The 22537-nt window shown below is 43.1% G+C and overlaps 1 protein-coding gene across 8 annotated transcripts in view; it reads left to right on the top strand.

Annotated features, from left to right (window-relative positions):
• Positions 1-22537, top strand: part of DIP2C (disco interacting protein 2 homolog C) — a 1002241-nt gene that overhangs the window by 736439 nt on the left and 243265 nt on the right. For all 8 annotated transcript variants that reach the window (XM_069211176.1, XM_069211178.1, XM_069211177.1 and 5 more), the window contains 3 exons: positions 8005-8098; positions 8631-8750; positions 10673-10787. In XM_069211176.1, coding sequence (XP_069067277.1) covers positions 8005-8098; positions 8631-8750; positions 10673-10787 — 329 coding nt within the window. The remainder of the gene's footprint in view (positions 1-8004; positions 8099-8630; positions 8751-10672; positions 10788-22537) is intronic.

Raw genomic sequence — 22537 nt, 5'->3', positions numbered from 1 at the left:
TCTTGCGTGGAGATTGAGCAGTGGCAGTTGACAGCTTTTAGCTTTCCTCCTGAAGTCTGTAACGTCATTTTGTCAGCTAGGCATCCCTCCACCAAAATGGTGTCAATGGAAGAAATTTGTGGCGTGGTGCACAGACATTCTTTTGATCCCCTTTCTGCCTCTCTCATGTTTTCCTTTTCATTCTTAACCTTTTCCCAATGGGGCTCTGCCTTGGGCACTCTTAAGGGCTATTTATTTGCCATTTCTACTTTCTTGCAGTTGCCTGATCCACCGCCCTTGTGTAATCTCCTATTCTACATAGGTTTCTCAAAGGTCTTACTCATCTGTTCCCTCTTTCCCATTCATTATGCCCCAGTGGGATCTTAATTTGCTTCTGACCTTTTTGATGTGTGCCCCTTTGAAGCCCCTCCACAATGGTCCACTCAGGCTTCTCACATTGAAAACAGCCTTCCTTGTGGCAATTACATCTGCCCGCAGAGTGAATGAGCTGCAGGCCTTATCATCTAAGCCGCCCTATCTCTCTATATATCCTGACAATGGCCTATTTTCTGGCAAAAGTGATCACACCATTTCATGTAGGCCAATCTGTCACCCTGCCTACTTTTTACAAAATCCCCCCCCCCCACATAATTCTGAGGAAGAGGAGAGACTCCACCGCCTGGACGCAAAAAAAGAGTTGGCGTTCTACCTTGATCATACCTGTGAGTTCCAGGTGGACGACCAGCTCTTTGTGGGATATGTGGGTGTGCAGAAAGGGCGGATGGTGAAGAAGTGAACCACCTCTTATTGGGTCATGCTCTGCATCAAGATCTGTTATGCACTGACCAAAAAGCAACCTTCTTGAGCTTGTGGACCCATTCCACTAGAGCCTGAGCTGCGATCACTGCTTTAGCATGTGGCGTTCCGGTTCTGGATATCTACCAGGCAGCAGTGTGGGCATCTCTGCACATGTTTACCAATCACTACCTAGACAGTCAGGTCTGTAGGGATGGGCACTTTGCCCATTCGGTCCTGCAGGACTTTCTCGTTAGTAATTATTTTGAAGTACGACCTCCAGGATGGTATTGTTTGGGTATCTGTTCACATTTAACCAATATGCAGCTAGAAGTCTCTATCAAATGGATAAGTCACTTACCTTTGGTAATGCCTTATCTGTTAGAGACAATATCTAGCTGCAAATTCCTTACCGACCCACCCATTCTCCCCGCTTTGCGAACGGGTTTCTAGGGGGACAGGCTTCCCTTTCAAGGCCCTGGTTTTGACAGACCAGTGGTCAGTGTTCTTCATGCTCCGCGCTTTTGGAGTGGAATTTTGTGAAAAGAAACTGACGTCTGCGTACCTGTTTGAACCTATATAGATTTTGCAACATCATATCTGGCGCATGCACCACAGACGAAGAGCCAAACAACAACACCTAGGGGCGCACAGGGGTACTGCTCACAAAAAATCTTCTGGATCCAGTATGACACCTGGGGAGAATTCACAGGTAAGGAATCTGCAGCTAGATATAGCCTCTACAAGATAAGCCACTACCGAAGGTAAGTAACTTGTCCAATTATGTACTTGGTGCAGTACGTTAAAAGCAGCAATTACGAACTGGATCAAATTGGCTATATTTAAAAGCCCACGCAACAGCTGTGCGTGACACGGGTGAGAGACCCGTTATTCTGTAGACTCCACACTCCCACCAAACAGAAGACACACACTTTGATGTAGACAAAATGAAATCCACTGCAAGAACTTTTAAAAAGTTTATTTGCATTGCAGTATCACTGTGCAGCAAAACAACCCGACGCATTTCGGCATTCACAGCATCTTGGTTACGAGTAAATCATGTGTCTTTACATCCAACATGGATGTAAAACAAAACTTAAACATAGAAAAGGGGCCCAACTGTTTGACTCGCAGCGTAAGTCATTGCCATCTTAGCCTCTGTTCGCCTATATAAATGTGTGGGTGAATCACAGAGTAAGCAAAGTGTACTGAATGTATAAGAAATATATATATATATATATATGTATATATATATATATATATATTATTACACCAAAAGATACAATCGAAAAACATAATTAGATCAATATGGCACATGATATACATGTTTAAATATCGTAAAGATCACATTCCTGCAGGCATATCAGATGCAGCAGTGAATATTCAAACGTTAAATATTATGTCCCGTAACAATTCCATATAAGCATTCAACTATACACAACATGTAAAAGATAACACCAAGAGAGCCCCGGTGGGTGGACACAAAAGTACTGAAAAAGGCAAAAGGAATAAAATGATTTCTTAGCTCTCCTGCATCATATCTCGCTCCCTTTGGAAAGGGAACAAAGGAAATAAGGAAAATCCTGCTCCAGTGGGCAAACATTGGTAGAAAGATACTTAGCTCTTCTGCCATGTCGAGATATTGACCTCAGCTGTGTACAAAAATAAGAAGACACAAAAGTCATAATCATTAAAAAAAATATATATATATATATGTGCATGACATAAAAACTTTACAAGCCTTCACATCTTATCCACAAAGGTACAGAGAAACTCTGATTTTGAATTACCCATTGACTAAATACATCACAATCCATTATGTGTACTCAGAAATCACCCAGATGTCCATACAGCTCTTCAACTGTGTTTAATCCATTTTGGGATTTGGTATACAATTCCAAAATGTATCTGGATTCAAGCTGCTTGAGAGCAAGTATCCTATTGCCACCCTTCACTGTTACCAGAATTCTATCAATGGCATAAAACCTTAGGAGGTCAATGTCACTTTTATTGTACATAGCAAAATAGCGTGCCACTGGGTATTGACAGTGTACATGTTTGATGGCACTCATGTATTCCAATACCTGTTTTGTAACAGGATGTGTAGTACTGTCTGTGAAGTTCTTGTTACAAGGACAGACCAACACACAAATACTGAATGACAGCCCAAGCATGATTGATTTCTCTGCTTACCCCTAAAAGAGAGGAGAAAAATTGTTTGACATTATGGCTATTCTTGCAAGCTAGGCATTTGCTGCATTTCAGAAAACCTCTTGCTTTCACCATAGGTCTGGTCTCAGTTTCCGCTACCTCATTCCTGCTAAGCATGTCTTAGACATGCTTCTTCTGTAGATGATATTTAGGTGATCCTCTAAAACAGAACCTCTCAGTGTTTACTTAAGATGTTCCTTGACTTCCTTTTTCTGGTTATAGATAGTGAGGAATCTAACATTATTCACCTTCGGGCTAGTTTGATCTAACTTAGGGATCAGCAGATTCTCTCTACATAACTTTTGGACCTTAACGAGGGCTGCATCAAGTACTGTTTGTTGGCAACCCCTTTCATTGAATCTAGTTATCAAGGTCATGCTTTCTGTCTGGAATGTTTCCCCAGAACTGCAATTCCTATAGGCCCATAAGAATTCCCCACATTGTTTACTGTTAATTAAAGTTTTATGATGGCTTCTCTGTGTATGTAGTACGGTGTTACCAGACGTACATTTGCTGTCTAATCTAGAGGTTCACAGCCTACGTTTTGACATTGTTTCCCTGCTTACTTCACCTGAAAATGTTAGGTTTAAATCATCATTATTCAAGATATTAATATGTTTACACACCTGATCGCTATCTCCTTTCCATATAAGGAACAGGTCACCAGTGTAACAAACCCGTAAGACAACATGTGAATTGAATTCTTCCATAGCTCCGGACACCTGCTGCTCCCACTAACCGATCAATAGATTGACATGCACAATTTTTTCACCAAAAAATTCACTTTCAAATGTTAGTGATATTATCAATGATGTGATAGACGATGTAATGACTAATGTAATATGTGGGGTAATTAGCAGTGCATGGCGAGGGCGCAAGTCATATTACCATAGGGTATGAATTTCCACTGTTTTGTCTTTGTATAATCTGAACCTAACTATAATGTACCTATAACTTTTTTTTTTTTTTTGTGTGAATTTCTAAGGTTTTTTTATTCTGTTTTCTAACTGTAACATCCCTGTAACAGTTTTCAGTGAATTTCTTCGGTTCTTAATGTTGTTCTCTAAGTATATGCCTCTGTAATCTTCGTTTTTTTTTTTTAAGTGAATTTCTAGGGTATTTTTATCGTAAAGTAATATTTAATTACCATTCTTTAATCCAGCTTCGTCTGTGTATGGTCTCTGGCTGTGTGCGGCGTGGGTTGGCCGTAGGGCCTGACCTGTGGCAAGGCCCTATAGCCAAACCCACACTGCGCACAACCTTTGACCGTGCACAGTGGGGGGTTCACCCCATGGCCTGCCCTGTGGCCAGCCCCTAAAAGGCAGCCAGCCCTGCACACGACCTTTGGTTAGCCACAGTGCTTGGTGACCCTAAGGCCTTTTTTTTTTTTTTTTTTTTTTAAGAGTAGAGGGCCACTGGGCCCCCTCTCCGAGCTTTGTAAGCCCTGGGAACCTCATCCCCCAGGGCCACTAATTAAAAAGAAGGGGAGGGGTTCATGTTGTTTTCCTCCCTTGGCCGAATTTGGCCCTGAGGCCCACAGGGCCCAGCGCCATATTTTAGGGGAAGGGGGAACGTGGCCCCCTCACAGTGGCAATTTCAGCATAGGGACCCAGTCCACTATGGCCCAGCACCATGTTTAAGGGGGGAACACGGCCCCCTCCCTGGGCCAATTTTGGCCATGTGGAACCCATCTCTAGGGGCCCAGCTGACTCCTCCGGTCCTATTTCAGCCCCGGGGACCCCATCCCCTGGAGCCCAGCCAACATAGGGTGGGTACCCTGGTGCCCACCTAGGGCATCCACCACACTATTGTTGAAGGTTACAAGGGAACCCCATGACCCCAGCCTGCTACCCACATCCAGTGAAGTTGGCATTGCTCCCACCTGCAGGGAGCAGCTAATAATCCTGCTCCCTGTAGGTGGGAGCAATCTTTTCATCTGTTTCTTTGCCTGTTTCATATTGGGCAGGGAAACAGATGAAAAGTCCGCTCCCAGCGGGCAGGAGCATTTTACAAGCTTCAGCCCACTGAGAGCAGACTTGGTGTTTGCTTCCGCTTGGCAGGAGATTTGAAATTGCTCCTGCCAAGCCAAAGCAAACACAGGTTTCTCTAGTGCGGTCAGGGTATGTCCCGAGGGTGGGCACCCTGTGACGTAGCCTGAGCTGGCCCTCGGGGATTGAGGCCCCAGGGCCATTAGTGGGTCTGGGATGGGGCCTGTGAGGCCCCTCTCCTCTTCGCATACATGGTGGGGCCCTAGGTTGTGTGGTCCCCGGGCCGAAATTGGCCTGGGGACGCAGGCTGCATGCCCCCTCGCCCTTAACACCGGGCCCTGGGGGATGTGGTCCTTGGGGCCAAAATCGGCCTGGGGCGGGGGTCACACATACCCCCTCTCCCCTAAAATATAAATATTTGTACCACCCACAGGACCTGACCCACTTTGGGAGCTTTAAAAAAACACAAGCACAGGAGACCGCTCTTGCTTTTTTTTTTCTTTAGCATTTTGCTGTGGCTTCGCGGATCCCCTGCGAATTCTCTGCAACATTTTTAAAAACAATACATTTTTGACCCCATCACCAGGCCTAGGAGGTCATGGTATTCCTACTTTGACCCCTTGAGTCTTTTTTTTTTTTTGCATGAGTTTGAACCGAATCCTACGATGGATTCCACCACTTCTGGTTGAAGAGATGCCAGCCAATCAGATATCAGTTTGAGATCTGTCAGATCTGCGGCCCCCCCTTCTCCAAATATACATAAATCTTTTTTCTTCAGTTACTCCAAAACTACTGATTTGCACCAAATTACAAAAAACACTCATTCTGGACCAAGATCTAGCTTTCTGCCAAATTTGGAGTAATTCACTTTAGTTGTTTAGTCGTGTCAAAGATCCCTATGGGAAATTGCCGGGGACAGCGTGTTTTCGGGCCCCTCCTCCTTTTTCTTGGCCCTTGCTTGATGAATAACCCCAAAACTTTCTAGACAGCAGCTGAAGTGGCTGGCAAACTAGTTTGAAATTTTCATGAAGATTTGTCTAACAACACTAACGGAGGAGTGTGGACTCCCCTTGTGGGGCTTTTACATGCCCCGGGTACCACCACCTCCCTGTGGCCAAATATATGGTAAAAAAAATTAGAAGCTTTTTTTTTTGTTTTTTTTTTTTTGTTTTTTTAGCGGATTCGTGAATCTGTCGTGGATTTGCGGCCAAAAAAAATGTAAAAAATGCTTTTTTGCCCTGGCGTGACACAAACGCTAAAGTGTTAGGGTATTCCTACCCTGTCCCCTTTTCTTTTGTTTCCCAATGTCATGCATGGCATGAGTGTGACTGCTTGATCCAGTTTTGGCTGCAGGGCCTGCTGCAGGCCAGGCCCTGCGGCCAACCCTTATCACAGGTGGCTGAATACCGTGCGTGGCACAGGTTTGGGTGCATATAGGGGTATGTTGCAGGGCTTGCGGGCCAACCCTTGGCCGTGCTTGGTGCAGGGTTTGGTGCTCATAGACTGTTAGTCTCAGGGCCTGGACCCTGCGGCCAACTCCCTCCACGCACAGCCGGTGGTTAGATTAACGTAAAGTAATTAAAATTACTTAGCATTAAAAAATATAGAAATTCACTGAGAAAAACTAACATTACAGGGACGTTATCGTTAGGAAATAGAATTTAAAAAATGCACTTAAAAAACAAAGGTTACAAGGACTTCATAGTTAGGTTCTGAATTTACACGCACAAAACCATAGAAATTTAGCAGTTATTGTTATGGTAAGCTCAAGTAACTATAACTTGTGCCCTAAGGTAATTAGTACACGTGCCCTCCCCATGCACTGCTATTTTCCCCACGTATTGCATCACTAATGACATCTTTGTTAACATCATTGAAAATATCAGTGTAACATTTGCAGTAAAAAAGAAAAATGTGCATGGCGGTGGTGCGATTTATAGTTAACTGAGGGCAGGCGATATATATATAAAGGCAGCGCAAAAAATTTTAATGATATTTTACAGGCTGAATAACATCAAGTGATTGGAATGAATACCTTTCTCATATAGTGTGATCGAAATTGAGAGCATAGTCATTTCTCATGAAAGAAATTTGGAATTGTGAAGGACTTTTTTAAACTTGTTGATTCACAAGAAAGGTGAATGTTTCCTTGAGTTAAAACCCCCGAACACCTGCATATTTTTAGCAATCTTTTTCTGAATAATGGTACTTTATTGTTGTGCCATAGCTTTGATCGGGGTACACGGCAGCTCTTCTTTAACTCTGCGGGCAATTTATTCACCTTCTAGCCATGGTGTTAACGAATGTGGACCTGAAGATAGTAAAGTTGCCGCACTCTTCTGATAAACACACTGATTATGGAGTCGATGCGCTCGGTGGTACATGCACTGTTTCTTGTTGATTTACAGTAGAATTTAACAGTACTGGATGTAAGCGCGGTGGTAATAGGTCATTGTCAAGCGGTAATGAACGCAGTCGCACTATTCCATTGCCCAGTGTAATTATGTGCAGTCCCATAACAAAGTCACTCAGTGCCTCAACCTGTTGACCTCGCTGAGGTACTAATGAGCTACCTCCATCTCATAAATGCCAGTTGAATAAACAAAAATTGTCACCTACGGTATAGGTAATAGCAATTGAAAATAAATCTCAAGCTGGTTAATAACGGTCTCTGGCTAAATTAAACTCTGCCATCGGCAACTTTTGCTGTTTTTAATCAAAATTATTTACCTGAATTCCTCCAATTTCTCTCGGGGGTGTGTAGGCTTGGCTGGAGGTTGTTCTACAGCATAGCACACCAGGGTAGTAGCACCTCCCTCAGGGAAGTCTTGTGCAGAGAAAGACTGTGATGAGCTCGGAAGGAACTCGTCGCATGTAAACAAGCATTTCATTCTTAAAGGAAACATAGAGTTCGACAGTTTTAGGCAAAGAGTAATTTAGAGAGGAAAATACAAGCCCACCCTACGTGAAATAAAAGTATTTGGCTGCACGTCATTATTGAAACATCCCTTTTCTTTCCTTTTTCTTACAGAGTGTCATGAACATGATGCATGTTATTAGCATTCCATATTCCTTGATGAAGGTGAATCCCCTCTCGTGGATCCAGAAAGTGTGCCAGTACAAAGGTAATATGTACTGATGTACTTTTGAAACAAGCAGTTGACAAAATTATTAATAACGTGGTATTTTCTGGGCCGCAGTCATAGCTTCCCCTATGTTGGCACTGTACCAACACAGCATTTCTTATGTGACCTTTTAAAATCGATTGGAAATTCGAGGCTTGCCACCAGATCACTGACTGTGCAGGTATTTTTGGAAAACAGTCTGCAGGGGCGCCGCAAAAGACTGATTTATTCTAAATAGCTCCCATGGCAACCCAATGGTAGGTTATGATGGTAACTTTTTATTGCTCCAGTGCTTGCATCATCGCATTCACAGCAGCCCAAGTGTTACTGGCACAGATTTTGTCCACTGCGTCTGTAAAAGGTGTTTTGCATGGATTAGTTGTTTTTGTTGGTTCGTTCTTTGCGGTTTGGGATCGAGTGAAAAAGATAAATTATGCTCTAAAATCGTTAGGCTAATGTTTTTCTAAATTTGCAACACAGTTAATTAAGTCAATACATAAATTATTTTTTGAATTTATTTTTATTTTTTTAGCAAAAGTCGCTTGTGTGAAATCCAGAGATATGCATTGGGCTCTTGTGGCACATCGGGATCAAAGAGACATCAACCTTTCTTCGTTGCGGATGCTGATAGTGGCAGATGGAGCAAATCCTTGTAAGTGGACAATTTATACAAAAAACGCTCAGCAGCCTGCGCAAGCGCATTCCTGTCACAAAGAGTACAGGTCTTAATCAAAGTTTTATGTATTTGCCATTTCTGCCCGTATTATAAAATATATTTCTATTTAATACACCGTAAAACAATAATCTTTTTGTCTAAAGTGTATTCTAGTTGATTCACACTGACTTTTACTTCATCACCCATTATAATTGTGCATTCTCGTCAAATAACTTTTCTTTTGACTTGTATCCTGTTTAGCCCTATGACAGATATTTCCCTAAACCTACTGTAACTGAAGTGGATCGCAACTTTTTAGTCTGCTGAGTTACTTTTTAGGCTAGTGTAAATGGTATGATTATTTTGCCCCTCAAAATGTTCTATACGTCCTTAAAAGAATAGGAGATAGCCTGTCAACCTCAAAGTTGAAGATTTGGGGGATTTAGGGTCTCATCCCCGAGTCTGGCGGTCCAACGGCCACATTACGACCGTAGCGGTCGGACCACCATGGGACCGCTGTCCCTGCTGGGAACTTGGTTCCTGACGGCATTGGCTTCATGTGGCGCCCAGACCAGTGCCACCACACAGTTTCCAATGAGCTGACCTGCGGAAACCTTGGTTTGGGGCTGGTGGGGAGACCACCACTCCGCAGCGTTCTCCTCACCAAGAATCTGGCGGTCGGATTCTCTGACTGCCAGACACCTAATGAGGCCCTTAGTATTTTAAATGCAAGAGTGATATAATTGTCAGTTTTTTTTTTTTTTTTTTTTAGAGAAGGACAATATGTAATGTTTAAACAATCAATTTAACATTGATCGCTGGGGAAAATTATTCCCCGGTTTATTTAGACCATCGGCATTGTGATTCATATTTACCAGCTCAGTGATAAGACTGCCAAATGTGGATAAGATATTACGTATTTTACTTATATCATTACAAATATTATTTGGCATGACCAATGGGTGAGAATTGGCTGCCAATGAGGGTCCTTCAGATCTTAATTTAACTGTGAAAGAAACCGCAGCCTGTTGGCAATGGGCATCGAAGTAATTTACATTTCAGAGGCAGATATTAAGCTGCAATGAAAAAGGTTTACAGGGAAAATAGAGAGTGACAATAATGATAGTAATTCATTTAGAAGTAGTTCACGATAACAATGATTATGTTGTTCAGGTTTCGTGCAAAGAAAAGGAGGTAAGGTATTGTGGTATGTTATGCAGATTTGTAGAGCGCATTATTACCCAGGATAATATCTTGGTGCTGAGCAGGCGTGAGTTTAGACACACCTACGGCCTAATGGAGCTACTCGGGAAGCCAGGTCTTCAGCTTCTTGCGGAATGCAAGAAGTGAGGAGGAGGCCCTTATGTGTAGCAGCAGATCGTTCCATGCTGTAGGAGTGATGTAGGAAAAAGCACCACCGCAGCGAAAGGGAATTAAGAAGAATATTGGCTAAGTATCAGGCGTTAAAATGTCTCAAATGTATGTCATTTTTAGAAAATATTTTTAAAAACAATAGTGTCCGTTGATCAGAACGGATAGGAAAATCGGCAGTTTTTTTAGAGGGCATTAAAAGGTGGAACCTAATCTAATTAATCTCACAAAGATACCGAAAAACGCAAAATAACTTAATAAAAAAGTGCTAAAGTAAGTGAATAAGAAAATGCAGGGCTTTGAATGTTTGAAGATATTGGATTATCTGCATAAGAGTAGGGTGAATTTGGAAGGAATGGTTAACGGGTAATTCGTGATGCACTTAATATTGTGGCAATGGTGTCTTGTTTGGATGGCCATTGCAGTATTTTATGTGTTTTGCATATTTGAAGCCCTGTGATTTTGCTGATTGGTATTATTCATCCTGCTTATAAAAATAGGGATTTGCTGTTGAGTTTGATATTTTGCATTTGTTTATTTTTATCCAGGGTCCATTTCCTCATGTGATGCATTTCTAAACGTCTTCCAAAGTAAAGGCTTACGGCAGGAGGTCATTTGTCCTTGTGCGAGTTCACCAGAGGCACTTACGGTGGCCATTCGAAGGTAATGGGTTTTCTATAAATATTTATATATTCTTGATATTTAATTTTTGCACAAACTCGACACAAAGGTATTGGAGCGCTTCACATGAGTACCAGTTACTTTACACATGGACATATTCATTTTTGGTAGACATGGGGAGATTAAGTGATTTGCCCAGAATCGCAGGATTTAAGCCAACGCTGAGGCTCGAACCTAGTTCACCAGCTCCAAAGTCGGCAGCTCTGGTTGTTAGGCCACATCCTCTCCCGAGTATAGAAATATATAATGTTGCGTTGCTTACAACAGTATGGATTCCATGTGGCATACTCTTGGACTGTAACTTAATATGCCAACTTGTCTCCTGTTAGGCTAACTTTAAAATTCTACAATAATCAACCTTCCAAAAACTTTAAAATTATGTTGTGTTAACCACCTGCTTAACACAATTCTAATGCCAGATTTACCAATATTTTGTGATATTTTTATAGCTGGAAATTGACACAGCGTTCTGACAACACAACAAGAGTGCTCTTAGTCTGACATTATACAGTGTTTTGCTTGTTTTCACAACCCTCTTTGAATTTCTGCTGACAGTTATTGAGCTTCTTATACAAAGCCCCACGGTAGGAAAGTGAATTGACTGCAATGAGAGACTCCAAGAAGAGATTAGCTTTAAGGTTCTAGTCGGAGAGAAAGGGTACCTAATATATAAATGTCATTTTCTGCGTCGTCCTGTTCTGGTCTGTAAGACCAGAAAATGTTTCGTCGGTCAGGATTTTTTTTTAGTACTTGGGAACTTCAGTAGGCGTATTTGTGGGAAAAGAGCTGTTTTCAAGCAGCGTAAGAGCTCGCCATTTGCAAAGGTTGCAACCCCCACAAAGCAGCTGCTCTGAGGGTCCCCGGTACCCTCCTAGTGGTGTTTCTAATCTAGTTTACACGCCGGGCATTAGTACTCATTTTGAACCTTCTCTTGGGCTGTTCATCTGGTTTATAGTTATTCAGAGCCCCTGAATGTTCTGACATTGTCATTCTCTCTCTTAGTTTTTATGAGCAGCCGGTGATACTTACTCATTTGTCTCTTGTTTTGTTTTGTTTCTAAATATTCAACTAATAGTGCTCTGCCGAAGTTGCCTATGTTAATGGACTCTCGCTGGAAAAACAACTGAAGGAGCCGATGGATATTGTTTGTATCTACAAGCACATATTCTTTGTGTGGTTCAGGCCGTGGTCACCTAGACATGTTTTCCTTTTGGAACTGGCACCTCCATTTTACTGAGCTGTGCAGCAAGTCATCCGTTGTGCTTATTTTACACCATTTCGGCTCTGTCTGATATCGTAGCGCTGGGTACCGTCTTTAGCCGTGGTTGAGCTATCCTTTAAAAGTGTTTTATGGTGACATAAGCCAGTGGTTGTAACGTTGTTCAGTTGCACAAAGCCGTGAACTTTACATGGGTTTACTTTATTTATGCCTCACTAATATTTCCTAAGCTGAGGCCAAAACTCTAGGATAAATTCAGGTCACATAAAAAAAGTGTTTCTCACATTCCTTCCCAGTGAAAACGTATGGTGGGCTCATGAGCAGCTGCCATTTCTCTTCGGTTACTAGCAAACATGGTAATAAGAGTTGTTTGTACTTCTCTTCTGTTTTGAGCCAGTAATTAGTCTTTAGGCTTATTCCAGTCATTTTTCATATTTGTGAATTACTGTTTATCCCCAGGGTTCTTTATCGTTTAAGAAGTTTCCCACAGCAAGCAAGTCAACATTTTGTCTTTGATACTGGATAGGCAAACACATGTAACTCTGAGAAATGAAAGACATTGAAAACATTGATTTTCTTCATGTATAAATAAAAGTAGAATTGTTGCCAGTTTTAGGGATGGTTTGTTGCCGATTAACTCGTTGTTTTATTGGTGATGCCCTTTGCCTCGCCCTTTGAGTTTGACCAGCATCGTAATAACTCGCAGACATAATATTTGCATTTAGACAGACTGTATGCAATCAGCCCTCCCTGAAATTGTCATGATGTTTAGGTGTAAAAAAAATAAGATCAGTTAAGATAACATTATCATGTTCTCCTGCTTCGTCTGCTAAATGTGTGTGTCTAGCAGCATCATGTTTAGCTGAGACACACCAGCCATGTTTCTGAAGAATACTGTACAATCGCTTCAAAGTTGCTGTATTCCTTTTTTTAGCTTTAACTCTTGAGATTATATTTTTGCTCATATTCTCCGAGGCGAGTTATACTTCCATTCTGTAGAAGGCCAGTAAGATAACTAATGACTGTTTGATGTTTACAATGAAGAAGATGGTAATTTTGATTTGAGGACTCCATAAACAGGGACGTCAGTTCCAGGTGTGATGCAGAAAGTTCCATTTATTTTCTAAAAACCAAAGTACAATTACAACAGGAGTGATATTTTACATTATTTCATTTTAGAGATGGCAAGAATTAAGTTTTTTCTGATTTCCTCTCGCACCAAAAACTGGGCAGTAAACACGGAAAAACATGCTGTGGACCTAAATCGATCCCACTAGCATCAACAAAAGAATAAATCCAAAATGGATTACATTCCAATTTCACGTTGTAAAATATTTATTTTTCAGTATGTTATGTCAGCCACTGTCACACTTGAGTTCGGTTGTATTGGAACATACATGTATGTTCTCTCCTCTGAAATGCATTGTGCAAACATATTGTTACTATTGAATAAATGACCATAACTCTGTGATATCTGGTTGTATAATGCTACTGAGGACTTATGCGATATCATCACCTGCAAAGCTGTCAGACGTGTCCTGGGTGATGGCATTGAGCCCTGAGATGAGTTGCACACTCGAGTATGGTACAGGTAAAGATAATGTAATCTGTATGATAAAAAATGCACGCACAAATATGTATAGATTCACATATACACACACTACCATTGTTTGTAGAGAGTCTCTTTCTCCCCTTGGGATATTATCCTTCTTATTGGAACAAACCGCAGTCATATTGTGTGTAAGAACATAGCCCACCTTTACCTGTCAGGAGGAAGGAGGGTTCCATAAGCTAGCTGGATATTGTATTCTACTCTGTTGTTGCCATACTACTCTGTGCTTGTGTGTTAAGAATCGAAGTGTTTGTTATGTGGCCACTGTGTGTAGTGGATCCTTATGTATTTAGAACCAGAGTTGTAGGCTGATCGTGTTTTGTCATTTCACCTGTGTATTAATTTATAGAGAAAAGGAAAGAAAGATGTGATGATTTAACATTAAATGTTTGCATATAGATGAAAAAAAGTGAAACCGTGTGTGAGTGAGAGCTATGTAGCGTAAGTGGAAAGGGATTTGTTTTGTATATATATGTCAGGAACTTCTCAATGTGTGTTAAAGCAAGTGTGTAGCAGCGCCTATGCATAGCTGTAATGGTCACCCGTACTTGAGGATTCCTGCTATTTTTATTGCTCTTTATCACGGAGTTTAGCGTACCTTTAACATAAGCATAGGAAGTGCCTAGATTTCAAAGAAGGTACTCTTGGGGGCGGGGGCATGGGCATTTTCAATGTGTAATATATATGATCTGGAGCCCACACAGGACAGGCAAAGGAGCAACCTAAATGAATCTGGAGTATGCAGCTAGGAGCAGCAGGGTGTCACCCAAAGAAATGGCCAGCCTGCTAAATTATATGATGTAGTGTGTAGAGTGTGGAGCAACAGAGAAAGAATCATTACATGATCAGGCATATTATACATGTGTCAATCCAGGTAAGACTGGGAGCAGCCCATAGGAATGGGCATTGTGCGGCCAGCCGCAGTGTGTGCTTGGATGTGTCCAAGACAGAGGAGCAACCATTGTGCAAGAAGCTTCTGTATGTACTCTGAAATGCGTACCCAGAAGTGACCTGGAGATACCCAAAGGAATGCAGATTTTACAACCAGTCATAATATGTTCTTTGCGAAGTGCACCTAGGATTGGCTGGCCACAGGAATTGTACAACCGGTAATAATGTTTTGATAGGTCACAGTAAGGCAGAGAAGGAACATCATTATACAGCCAGTTATATTGCGTAGCTGAAGAGTCGATCCATGTGTGGCAGGGGGAAAACCAATGGCAAACTCTGTTCTACAACCAGTCCTAATGCATGGTCTGTGTTCACGATGTGTGACAGAGGAACAACTACTGATGAGCCCTTCTAGGCACTGCTAGGATCAGCCTAGAGAAATGGGAATTACATACCCAGTTATAGTATGTTCTTTGATGTCTGTCCATGACTTGCAAAGCAGTAGCCATTATGCAACCAGCCTTAGTAAATGGTCTGATGAGTCCCAATAGGAGCGGCAGAGGAGAGAGACACAAAATCGGGCAATGTACTGCCAACGTAACAAAAGAGGTGGGTAGGTCTAGTAATTGGGACATCATCTTGGGAAGAGCCAAATCTTCACTGTCGGAAACTTATATCCAAAAGAGTGTGAGGGCTAGCATTGCAGTTTTCATATGCAAACCTTAGCCCTCCTTCTCACCTAGAAGTGAAGACAAACCACAAACACCACCAATAGATGAGCCATTCAAGTTCACGCAGATGTGGTGAAATCATAGTTCACTGGTATGATTGCATTAGGAAATAAAGAGCCAAAATGTTTATCGGTTTTTCTGTAGAAGGCATGCAGTTATGTTGGGGAAGAGGAGAAGGGTGGCTGGTGGAGCAGTTCAGGGAAGGATGCAACATGGCAGACGAGGCCCTGGCCCTAGATCTTTCCAGGCCCTTACAGGTCCAAACAGGAATGATGCCATGGAAAGGGGCACCCTTAAACTCCCCGTCCTTTTCTGAACCCCAGGCTTGACTCCCTGAGAGAATAAGTGGGATACCTGATGTCACACAGATGTAAGAAGGGGCGAGACCAGGGAGGAGTTCCTACACCGGAATGTGCAGGATGGCTAGGCCCTGCTAATCTTGTTGTGAGAGGGTAGGGAAAAGGCCTCAAGAAATCCTCAAAATAAGTGTTAAAACAAAATTGACCTTGATGTGGAAAAAAACAGACAACTTTCCCTTTACAAGCACTTACCACTGTTTCACATTCAGATGTCATACCATGCACTGGCTCCAGCAAACAAGGTAGGCCTAATTCAAAATAAATCCCAGTGAAGCTGATGAGCATTATTGTCATTTGTGGACCTTGTGCACAATCCAATTTTGAACACTGGGAAAAGATATGTTGAGGGTTGTCGCTGAAGTAGGCTGAATTCTTTCCAGATTCCAGAGGTGTAGCTTGAAAGGGGAGATTTGGGAGGTGTGACTCAAGTTTCCCAACTGAAGCAGTGGGCCACAGGGTGAATGGGTGAAAAGACCAAGGTTCCAAATTGACTTTTCCCATGAGAAGCAAATTCAGTTCCAGTTTGCATAAAGTGGACCTCTGGGGCTGATTTAGAGTTTGGCAAACAGGGTATTCTGTCACAACAGCAACTGAGTACCCTGCCCTCCAATCTCAAAATCCATCAGTTTTCCTCCAGCAGAGTAAAATTTACTCTGGTGTAAAATTTCCTCCAGCACCCAATAGAGTAAGAGCCATCGTAGTTGTCATTTGACCATCCGCCCTATTTAATGTGAATGGTCGGATTGCTTCTTTTTTTAAAAGATTCTCCACCAGGTATTTCCTGACTCTGAGGGCTAGTTAAAAAAATAAATAAAGAGAAATGCTTGGGTGCCAGATAATTTTTCAAACACAAACTCCTCTCTTAGTGTTTCTGAAAAATAGAAAACTTCGAAACAAATTGCCAGCCTGCCGTCATGGTTGACAAACCGCCCATAACACTTTTTCTACATTAACAGGAACAGCCAGGATGATAGATGTACTGAGCTGTCCACGGGGCTGGTGGACATCTTTAAATTTGGTAGGTGAAGTAAAGACAGGATGGCTGACGGAAAGTCCTCCGCCACCCTGTCTGATTTTACTCTGTCTACCAAACCCTTAAGTTAGTCCCTCTGTCTAGAGTTGAACTGTGGGTGAAAAATAATCGGTTTGTAATACTACCCCGAGCAAATTGCCAGTGGTTACACTATTGGCAAGCATTTGTCCCATATCCTTTTAGGTGTTTGAATGCTAGTCGTATGTCTGAAAACCTGAGACTGGGGCAGGTCTCCGACCCTACTACTGCAACTGTTTGTGAATTCCAATAAATACTAAATTTGTATCAATTCAGGAAGTATGTCTGTGTATTGATATTTACTACCTTTTTGGTAAAACGGTCACTATACTATACTATATTAAGATGCGGATCCAAGAAATTAACTGTGAAATCAGGACTAATGAGAAAAACCAACACAGGCATAGCAGCCCCGACTCAGAACCCCCAGACCAAACTAACAAGCAAAAATGTATTTATTTGAGGGGTATCACACACCCCCTCTGAAACTACCCACTGCCCAATTTGTTTCAACAGTGCAGCATTACGATATTAGAAGGTTTGTAGACCAGAGATGATGCAAGGCACCATCTGGGCCAGAGGCCCAACAGTACTTTAACATATGGAACACTGAAAGCTCACCAAAGCCTTGTCTGTCTCTACTTGAGAACAGAGTGCCCAGCAGTGAGGCTATCTTTTCATTTTACAAACTCATGTTGCTGCTGCTATATAGTGTTGCCGAAGTATGGTGGGGTGGCCTTTTAGGTGGTGCTATGGCACACAGGTATCAACCCATTGAAGCTCTCATTGTGCTGAACAATAAACCTTTGAGCAGTGGCCACTGTTTTAAAGGTGTCTGTTCATTAACACTGAAATTGTTCAATATGTACATGAGTGAATTTTTTGTCCATTCACTACTTCACTGATTAACTTTAGGTTACTTCCAAGAATAAATGCTGGAAATCACTGACTAAAACTCGAATTTCTTTTTACATAATTATCAAGAAGCCCTTTGTCTTGTGTGGCACCTTCAGTCAGCCCTGGATTTTCAGCCGCTCTAGCAATGCATTGTGGGACTCGTGTTTTTTCACTGCAAGTAGGGACTGAAAATTCAAACGTGCAAATCGTTACAGACTAAAAAGCCAGTTCAGGCCGAAGGATCACATTTGACGTTCTATGACTTTGACAGATATAGTCCCTGGCTGACCGAGGACAGTGTCAGGGTGGAGGAGGACTTCACGTCCGCCATCTTGACGGATGGTAGTCTTTCCTGTTTAGAGATGACCAACTGCCCGACAGTCAAATCTGTATGTTTGAAGGAACCATTTTCACAATGATTCCCTTCAAGGAACAAAATGTGTTTTAGTTTGGCTGCCTTTGGTTTTGATAGCCACCCACCACATTTTTTACATTTGTGCCTTTAAAGCACAAAGCACAAACTCCAAAAATTGGAAGTTTGTTATTGAAAAATAAAACACTAATGACCCGTACACCTTGGGAATTTTCTCCCAGGGTGTTGTAGGTCATTATTTTTTTTACCTATCCCCCACTGCCAAGTTTAACCTGGTGGTTCCAGACAGAAAGAAACTCCATCAGACTATCTACTCCAAAGTGGACAGTGTAATGGCTTTAGCCTCATTGCTTCTTTTAAGCTGTCGGGCCTTCAGAGGTACCTTTCTGTCGGTAGACCCAACAAGGGCTCGATCAGCAGACAGCTGGAAGTCCTCCTGACCCTAAATTGGGTAGGCAAACAAGCAGTTTGGGGCACAGGGTACTGCATTGAGAGTAAACAGAGTGCCCTGTCCGTCAAACTCTGACTCGCATCATGTGTTTTCAAATTATATAACATAATCTTATATACTTGCAATATTGATAGTCCTTGATCCTGATGTAAAACAACATATAAGCCGTGTTCATCTATTTTATGGATGTGTGTTGCTACTTTTACATCATGCATGACAACAAGGAGTGACAATGCATTTTGTTTTTCCTTTTCAACAGTGTACAAAGAAAATGTTTTTACAATGCTTCTAACTGATAGGACAGGCACAATAAGTGTGTGTGTCTAAGTGTGGGTGTGAGAGGCAGTGGGAGAAAGTGTGAGTCTGTTAGTGTGTGAATGTAAGTGTATTTGAGTGTGTGTGTTTACTAGTGTGTGCATTATGATAGTGTGTGTGCTGCTGGCCCTCTTATACCTGTCAGCCTTAGGGTGTTTTTTCCAAAAACATTTTGCCTTACTCCATTTTGCTGATTTCTTTTTTGTTGGCCTTAGAACTCTACACACTTTACCAGTGCTAAAGTGCTTGTGCTCTCTCTCTTCAACATGGTGAAATTGGCTTATACCCATTTGGAACATTTAATTCACTTGTACGTCCCTAGTACAGTGGTACTACATGTACACTAGGCCTGTAAAGTAAATGCCCCTGTTAGATCTGTAGCACTGATTGTGCCACCCACTGAAGTAGCCCTTTTAAACATGTCTCAGGACTGCCATTGCAGTGTATATGTGCAGTTTTAAACTGCCATGTCTGCACTTGCAAAATAAACATTTTGCGTGGCCTAAATCTTCCTTTTTTAATACATACGTCACCATTAGGGTAGATCCTAAGTAGCCCAGAGGGCAGGAGGCAGTGTATTTAAAAGGATGGACATTATACATCTAAGTTTTACGTGCCGTGGTAGTGAGAAACTCTTACATTTGTTTTTCAATACTGCAAGGCCTACACCTTCCATAGGATAACATTGAGTTAACTTATTGCATTTCATGAGTAATAACGTTCAATTAGGAACAGGTAGGAATGTTGAGTTAGGTGTCTAAACTCTTGTAATTTGGCATTTTTTTGTCCCCACCATTTGGTGCCTGTATCCTGCGGCACATGACTAGGTTTAGCTGGCAGTTGATCTTTGTGTATTGCTCCCAGACAGTGAGACAAAGTAGGAAACAGTTTCAGGATGGGCCATCTATGACTTGCTTGGGGAGGAGCTGTCTCCTACCACATTTTCACATCACAAAGGCTCTGCCCAGCACACACCCAGAGGGTTTTCATACTAATTATTTCTGGCCCCAGAAAAGCTGGGTCACAGCAGGTAGGCAGTAAATTCCAAATACCTCAGGGGCCCTTTTACTTTAAAGTAGGCACCTGATATAAATAATGCACCCTCAGACCGAACTCTTCAGTACATCTCTGGGCCTGTGGAAGACTCTGAAAGACTGCTGCTCTGCTGTCCTGCTGCCTGAGTGAAAGGGTCAGGACCTGCATCTTAAACCCAGGACCATCAGAGGGATTTCAGGGCTAGTTGACTGGCCTCCTGAGCAGAGCCTCAGGGACAGAAAAGACTCCAACCACCTTGAACCCAGCATCTGGACTCTGTATACTATGAGTCCTACCCCCCAGGTGATGCCACCCAAGTCCTGGACCCTTGGAAGTGGACCTGAAGGTGTCTTGGCAGCCCAGCTGTGGTCCTGTGGGCAGAACCGAGGTAATCAGTCAATCATTAGATTTTGAAGGCGCAGCTTCATTACGCCGGGAGTATCCAGTTGCTGAGGGATGCCTCTGTGAGTCAATATCTACTCCTCAAAGAGCCATGTCTTGAGCTTTTGTCTGAAGTTGAGGAGGGTGTGCACAGGTGGGAGGGGTGGTTGTTCCAGATCTTGGCAACGAGTTGTGAGAAGGAACACCCTCCCTTCGGCTGCGGCTACCTCTTGGGACTTGAGGGAGGGAAAGAGTTGTTGAGCAGAGTTCCCTGGTGGGCTGGTAAAAGGAGTTATGCGGTTAATTATATTGGGTCCGATGTTGTTGAGTGCTTTGTATGAGATGGTGAGAACCTTGATTTAGCTCCTCTTGTGCACAGCCAGTGGAGACCTCTGGGAGGAGGGGGAATGATGTGGTTCCATCTGGAGAGGTCCAGGATGAGTCTCGCTGCTGCGTTCTGGATGGTTTGGAGGCAGTGGAGGAGCTGAGTGGGGAGACCGACATTCAGGGGGTTTCTGTAGTCTAGCTGCTGGTGATGGTGATTTGGTTGATAGTCTTTCTGGTTTCGATGGGGGTCCATCTGAAGATTTTCTGTAGCATGCGGAGGCTATGGAAGCTGGAGGAGGCCACTGTGTTCATCTGTTGTTTGAAGGTGAGTTTGCTGTCAATGATGATACAGAGATTGCTGGCATGGTTACTGGGGGTCCGGGGCTGTTCGAGTGTGGAGGACCACCAGGAGTCATCCCAAGGGGATGGGTTGCTTTCGAAGATGATTACCTCTGTCTTGTCCATGTTCAGTTTCAAGTAGTGGGATTTCATCCATTCGGGGACGTGTGTCATGGCGTTACTGAAGTTGTCCCTAAGGGTGGCATGGTCTTCGGAGAGGGAGTATGAGTTGGGTGTTATTGGTGTATGAGATGATGTTGAGTCCATGGGAGCAAGCAATCTCGGCCAAAGGCGTCCCGTAGATGTTGAAAAGGGTGGGACTGAGAGAGGATCCCTGGTGGGCGCTGCACATAATGCTCTTACGTTCTGAGGTGAAAGGTGGGAGGCGGACCCTCTGGGTGCGGCCTATGAGGAAGATGTGGATCCATTTGAGGGCTTTGCTTCAGATCTGATGTGGTGCAGTCTGGAGGTGAGGGTGTAATGGGAGATGCTGTTGAATGCGACAGAAAGGTCTAGGAGGATCAAGGCTGCCTTCTTTGTGTGGTTGAGGATGCACCTGATGTCTGTTGTGGCGATAAGGGCAGTCTGTGTGCTGTATTTGGAATGGAAACTGCATTGGGAGGAGTCTAGTAAGTTATGTCTTTCCAGGTGTTTGGAGAGCTCTTTGTTGAGTGCTTTTTCCAGGACCTTGGCTGGAAAGGGAAGCAGTGAAATGGGGCAGTATTTTTTTAGTTTGCTTGGGTCATAGAAACGTTTCTTCAGGAGCAGCTTGACCTCTGCTTGCTTTCATGCCTCTGGGACATTGGCAGACCCGATCAAGGTGTTGAGGATGAGAGAGGGGATGCTGCTGATTTCCTTCTGGCCCAGGTTGAAGATGTAATGTGCGCTGGGGTCGTTGAGTGAGTCGGAGTGGGTCGAAGTCATGAGGGCTGCTGTTTCCTAGATGGATAGTAGCTAACAGTCTGTGATCAGGTGGCGGGGGGAGTCCCTAACCAAAGTCAGTAGGTGTTCGATCCTGGTGGGTTGGTCTGGTGAAGGATTCTCTAGATTACTGTGATTTTGTCGTGGAAATAGTTAACTAGTGAGTCACAGAGGGTCTGAGTGGGTTGGATTGTGTTTTCGGTGGCAGCTGAGCAGGAGAACTCTTTGACGATCTTGAAGAGTTCCTTCGGACGGTTGGTGCTTTCCTCGATGCAGCTGAGTAGGGTAACCTTTGTTGCTTCCCTGGGATGGGGATGATACTAGTTCAGAGCATCTTTGAATGTGGTGCAGCCTGCAAAGTCCCTGCTACTGCACCAATGTCTTTCTAGCATTTTGCCTTCTCTCTTGAGTGTGTGTAGTTTGGGGATGAACCACCTTGTGGGCTTGTTGGATCTTTTGGTGGCAGAATTCTTTGTGGGGGCGCCTTTTTTGGTCCATTGAGAATCCCTTTGGATAGATTGTCAACGTCTTCTTCGAGGTTGCCAAAGAGGTTGAGTTGGCTGGACTATAAGGTAGTGGTTGATTGAGTCTCTGTGACTTTTCCCCATCTGCGAGGAGGGGGAGGTGAGGGTGTGGTGGACGGCTCCAGTCTGCTGGTTATGGTGAAGTGTACCTGGTCGGTCCATGTGAGCTCCATTGTGGGGGAGAACTTGATTTTATTGCTGGCTGTCAAGATGGAGTCCAGGGTGTGTCCTGCAAGGGTGGGGGCGGGAGGCGTAGCTGGTGACTAGTTGTGTGAGTCCGATATTACTTAGGTTGTCCAGGAGGTT

This window comes from Pleurodeles waltl, chromosome 10 (assembly GCF_031143425.1).
Source record: "Pleurodeles waltl isolate 20211129_DDA chromosome 10, aPleWal1.hap1.20221129, whole genome shotgun sequence".
Lineage (NCBI taxonomy): Eukaryota > Metazoa > Chordata > Amphibia > Caudata > Salamandridae > Pleurodeles > Pleurodeles waltl.
The sequence above is the reverse complement of the archived record's forward strand: the minus strand, read 5'-3'. Positions and strand labels throughout refer to the sequence as shown.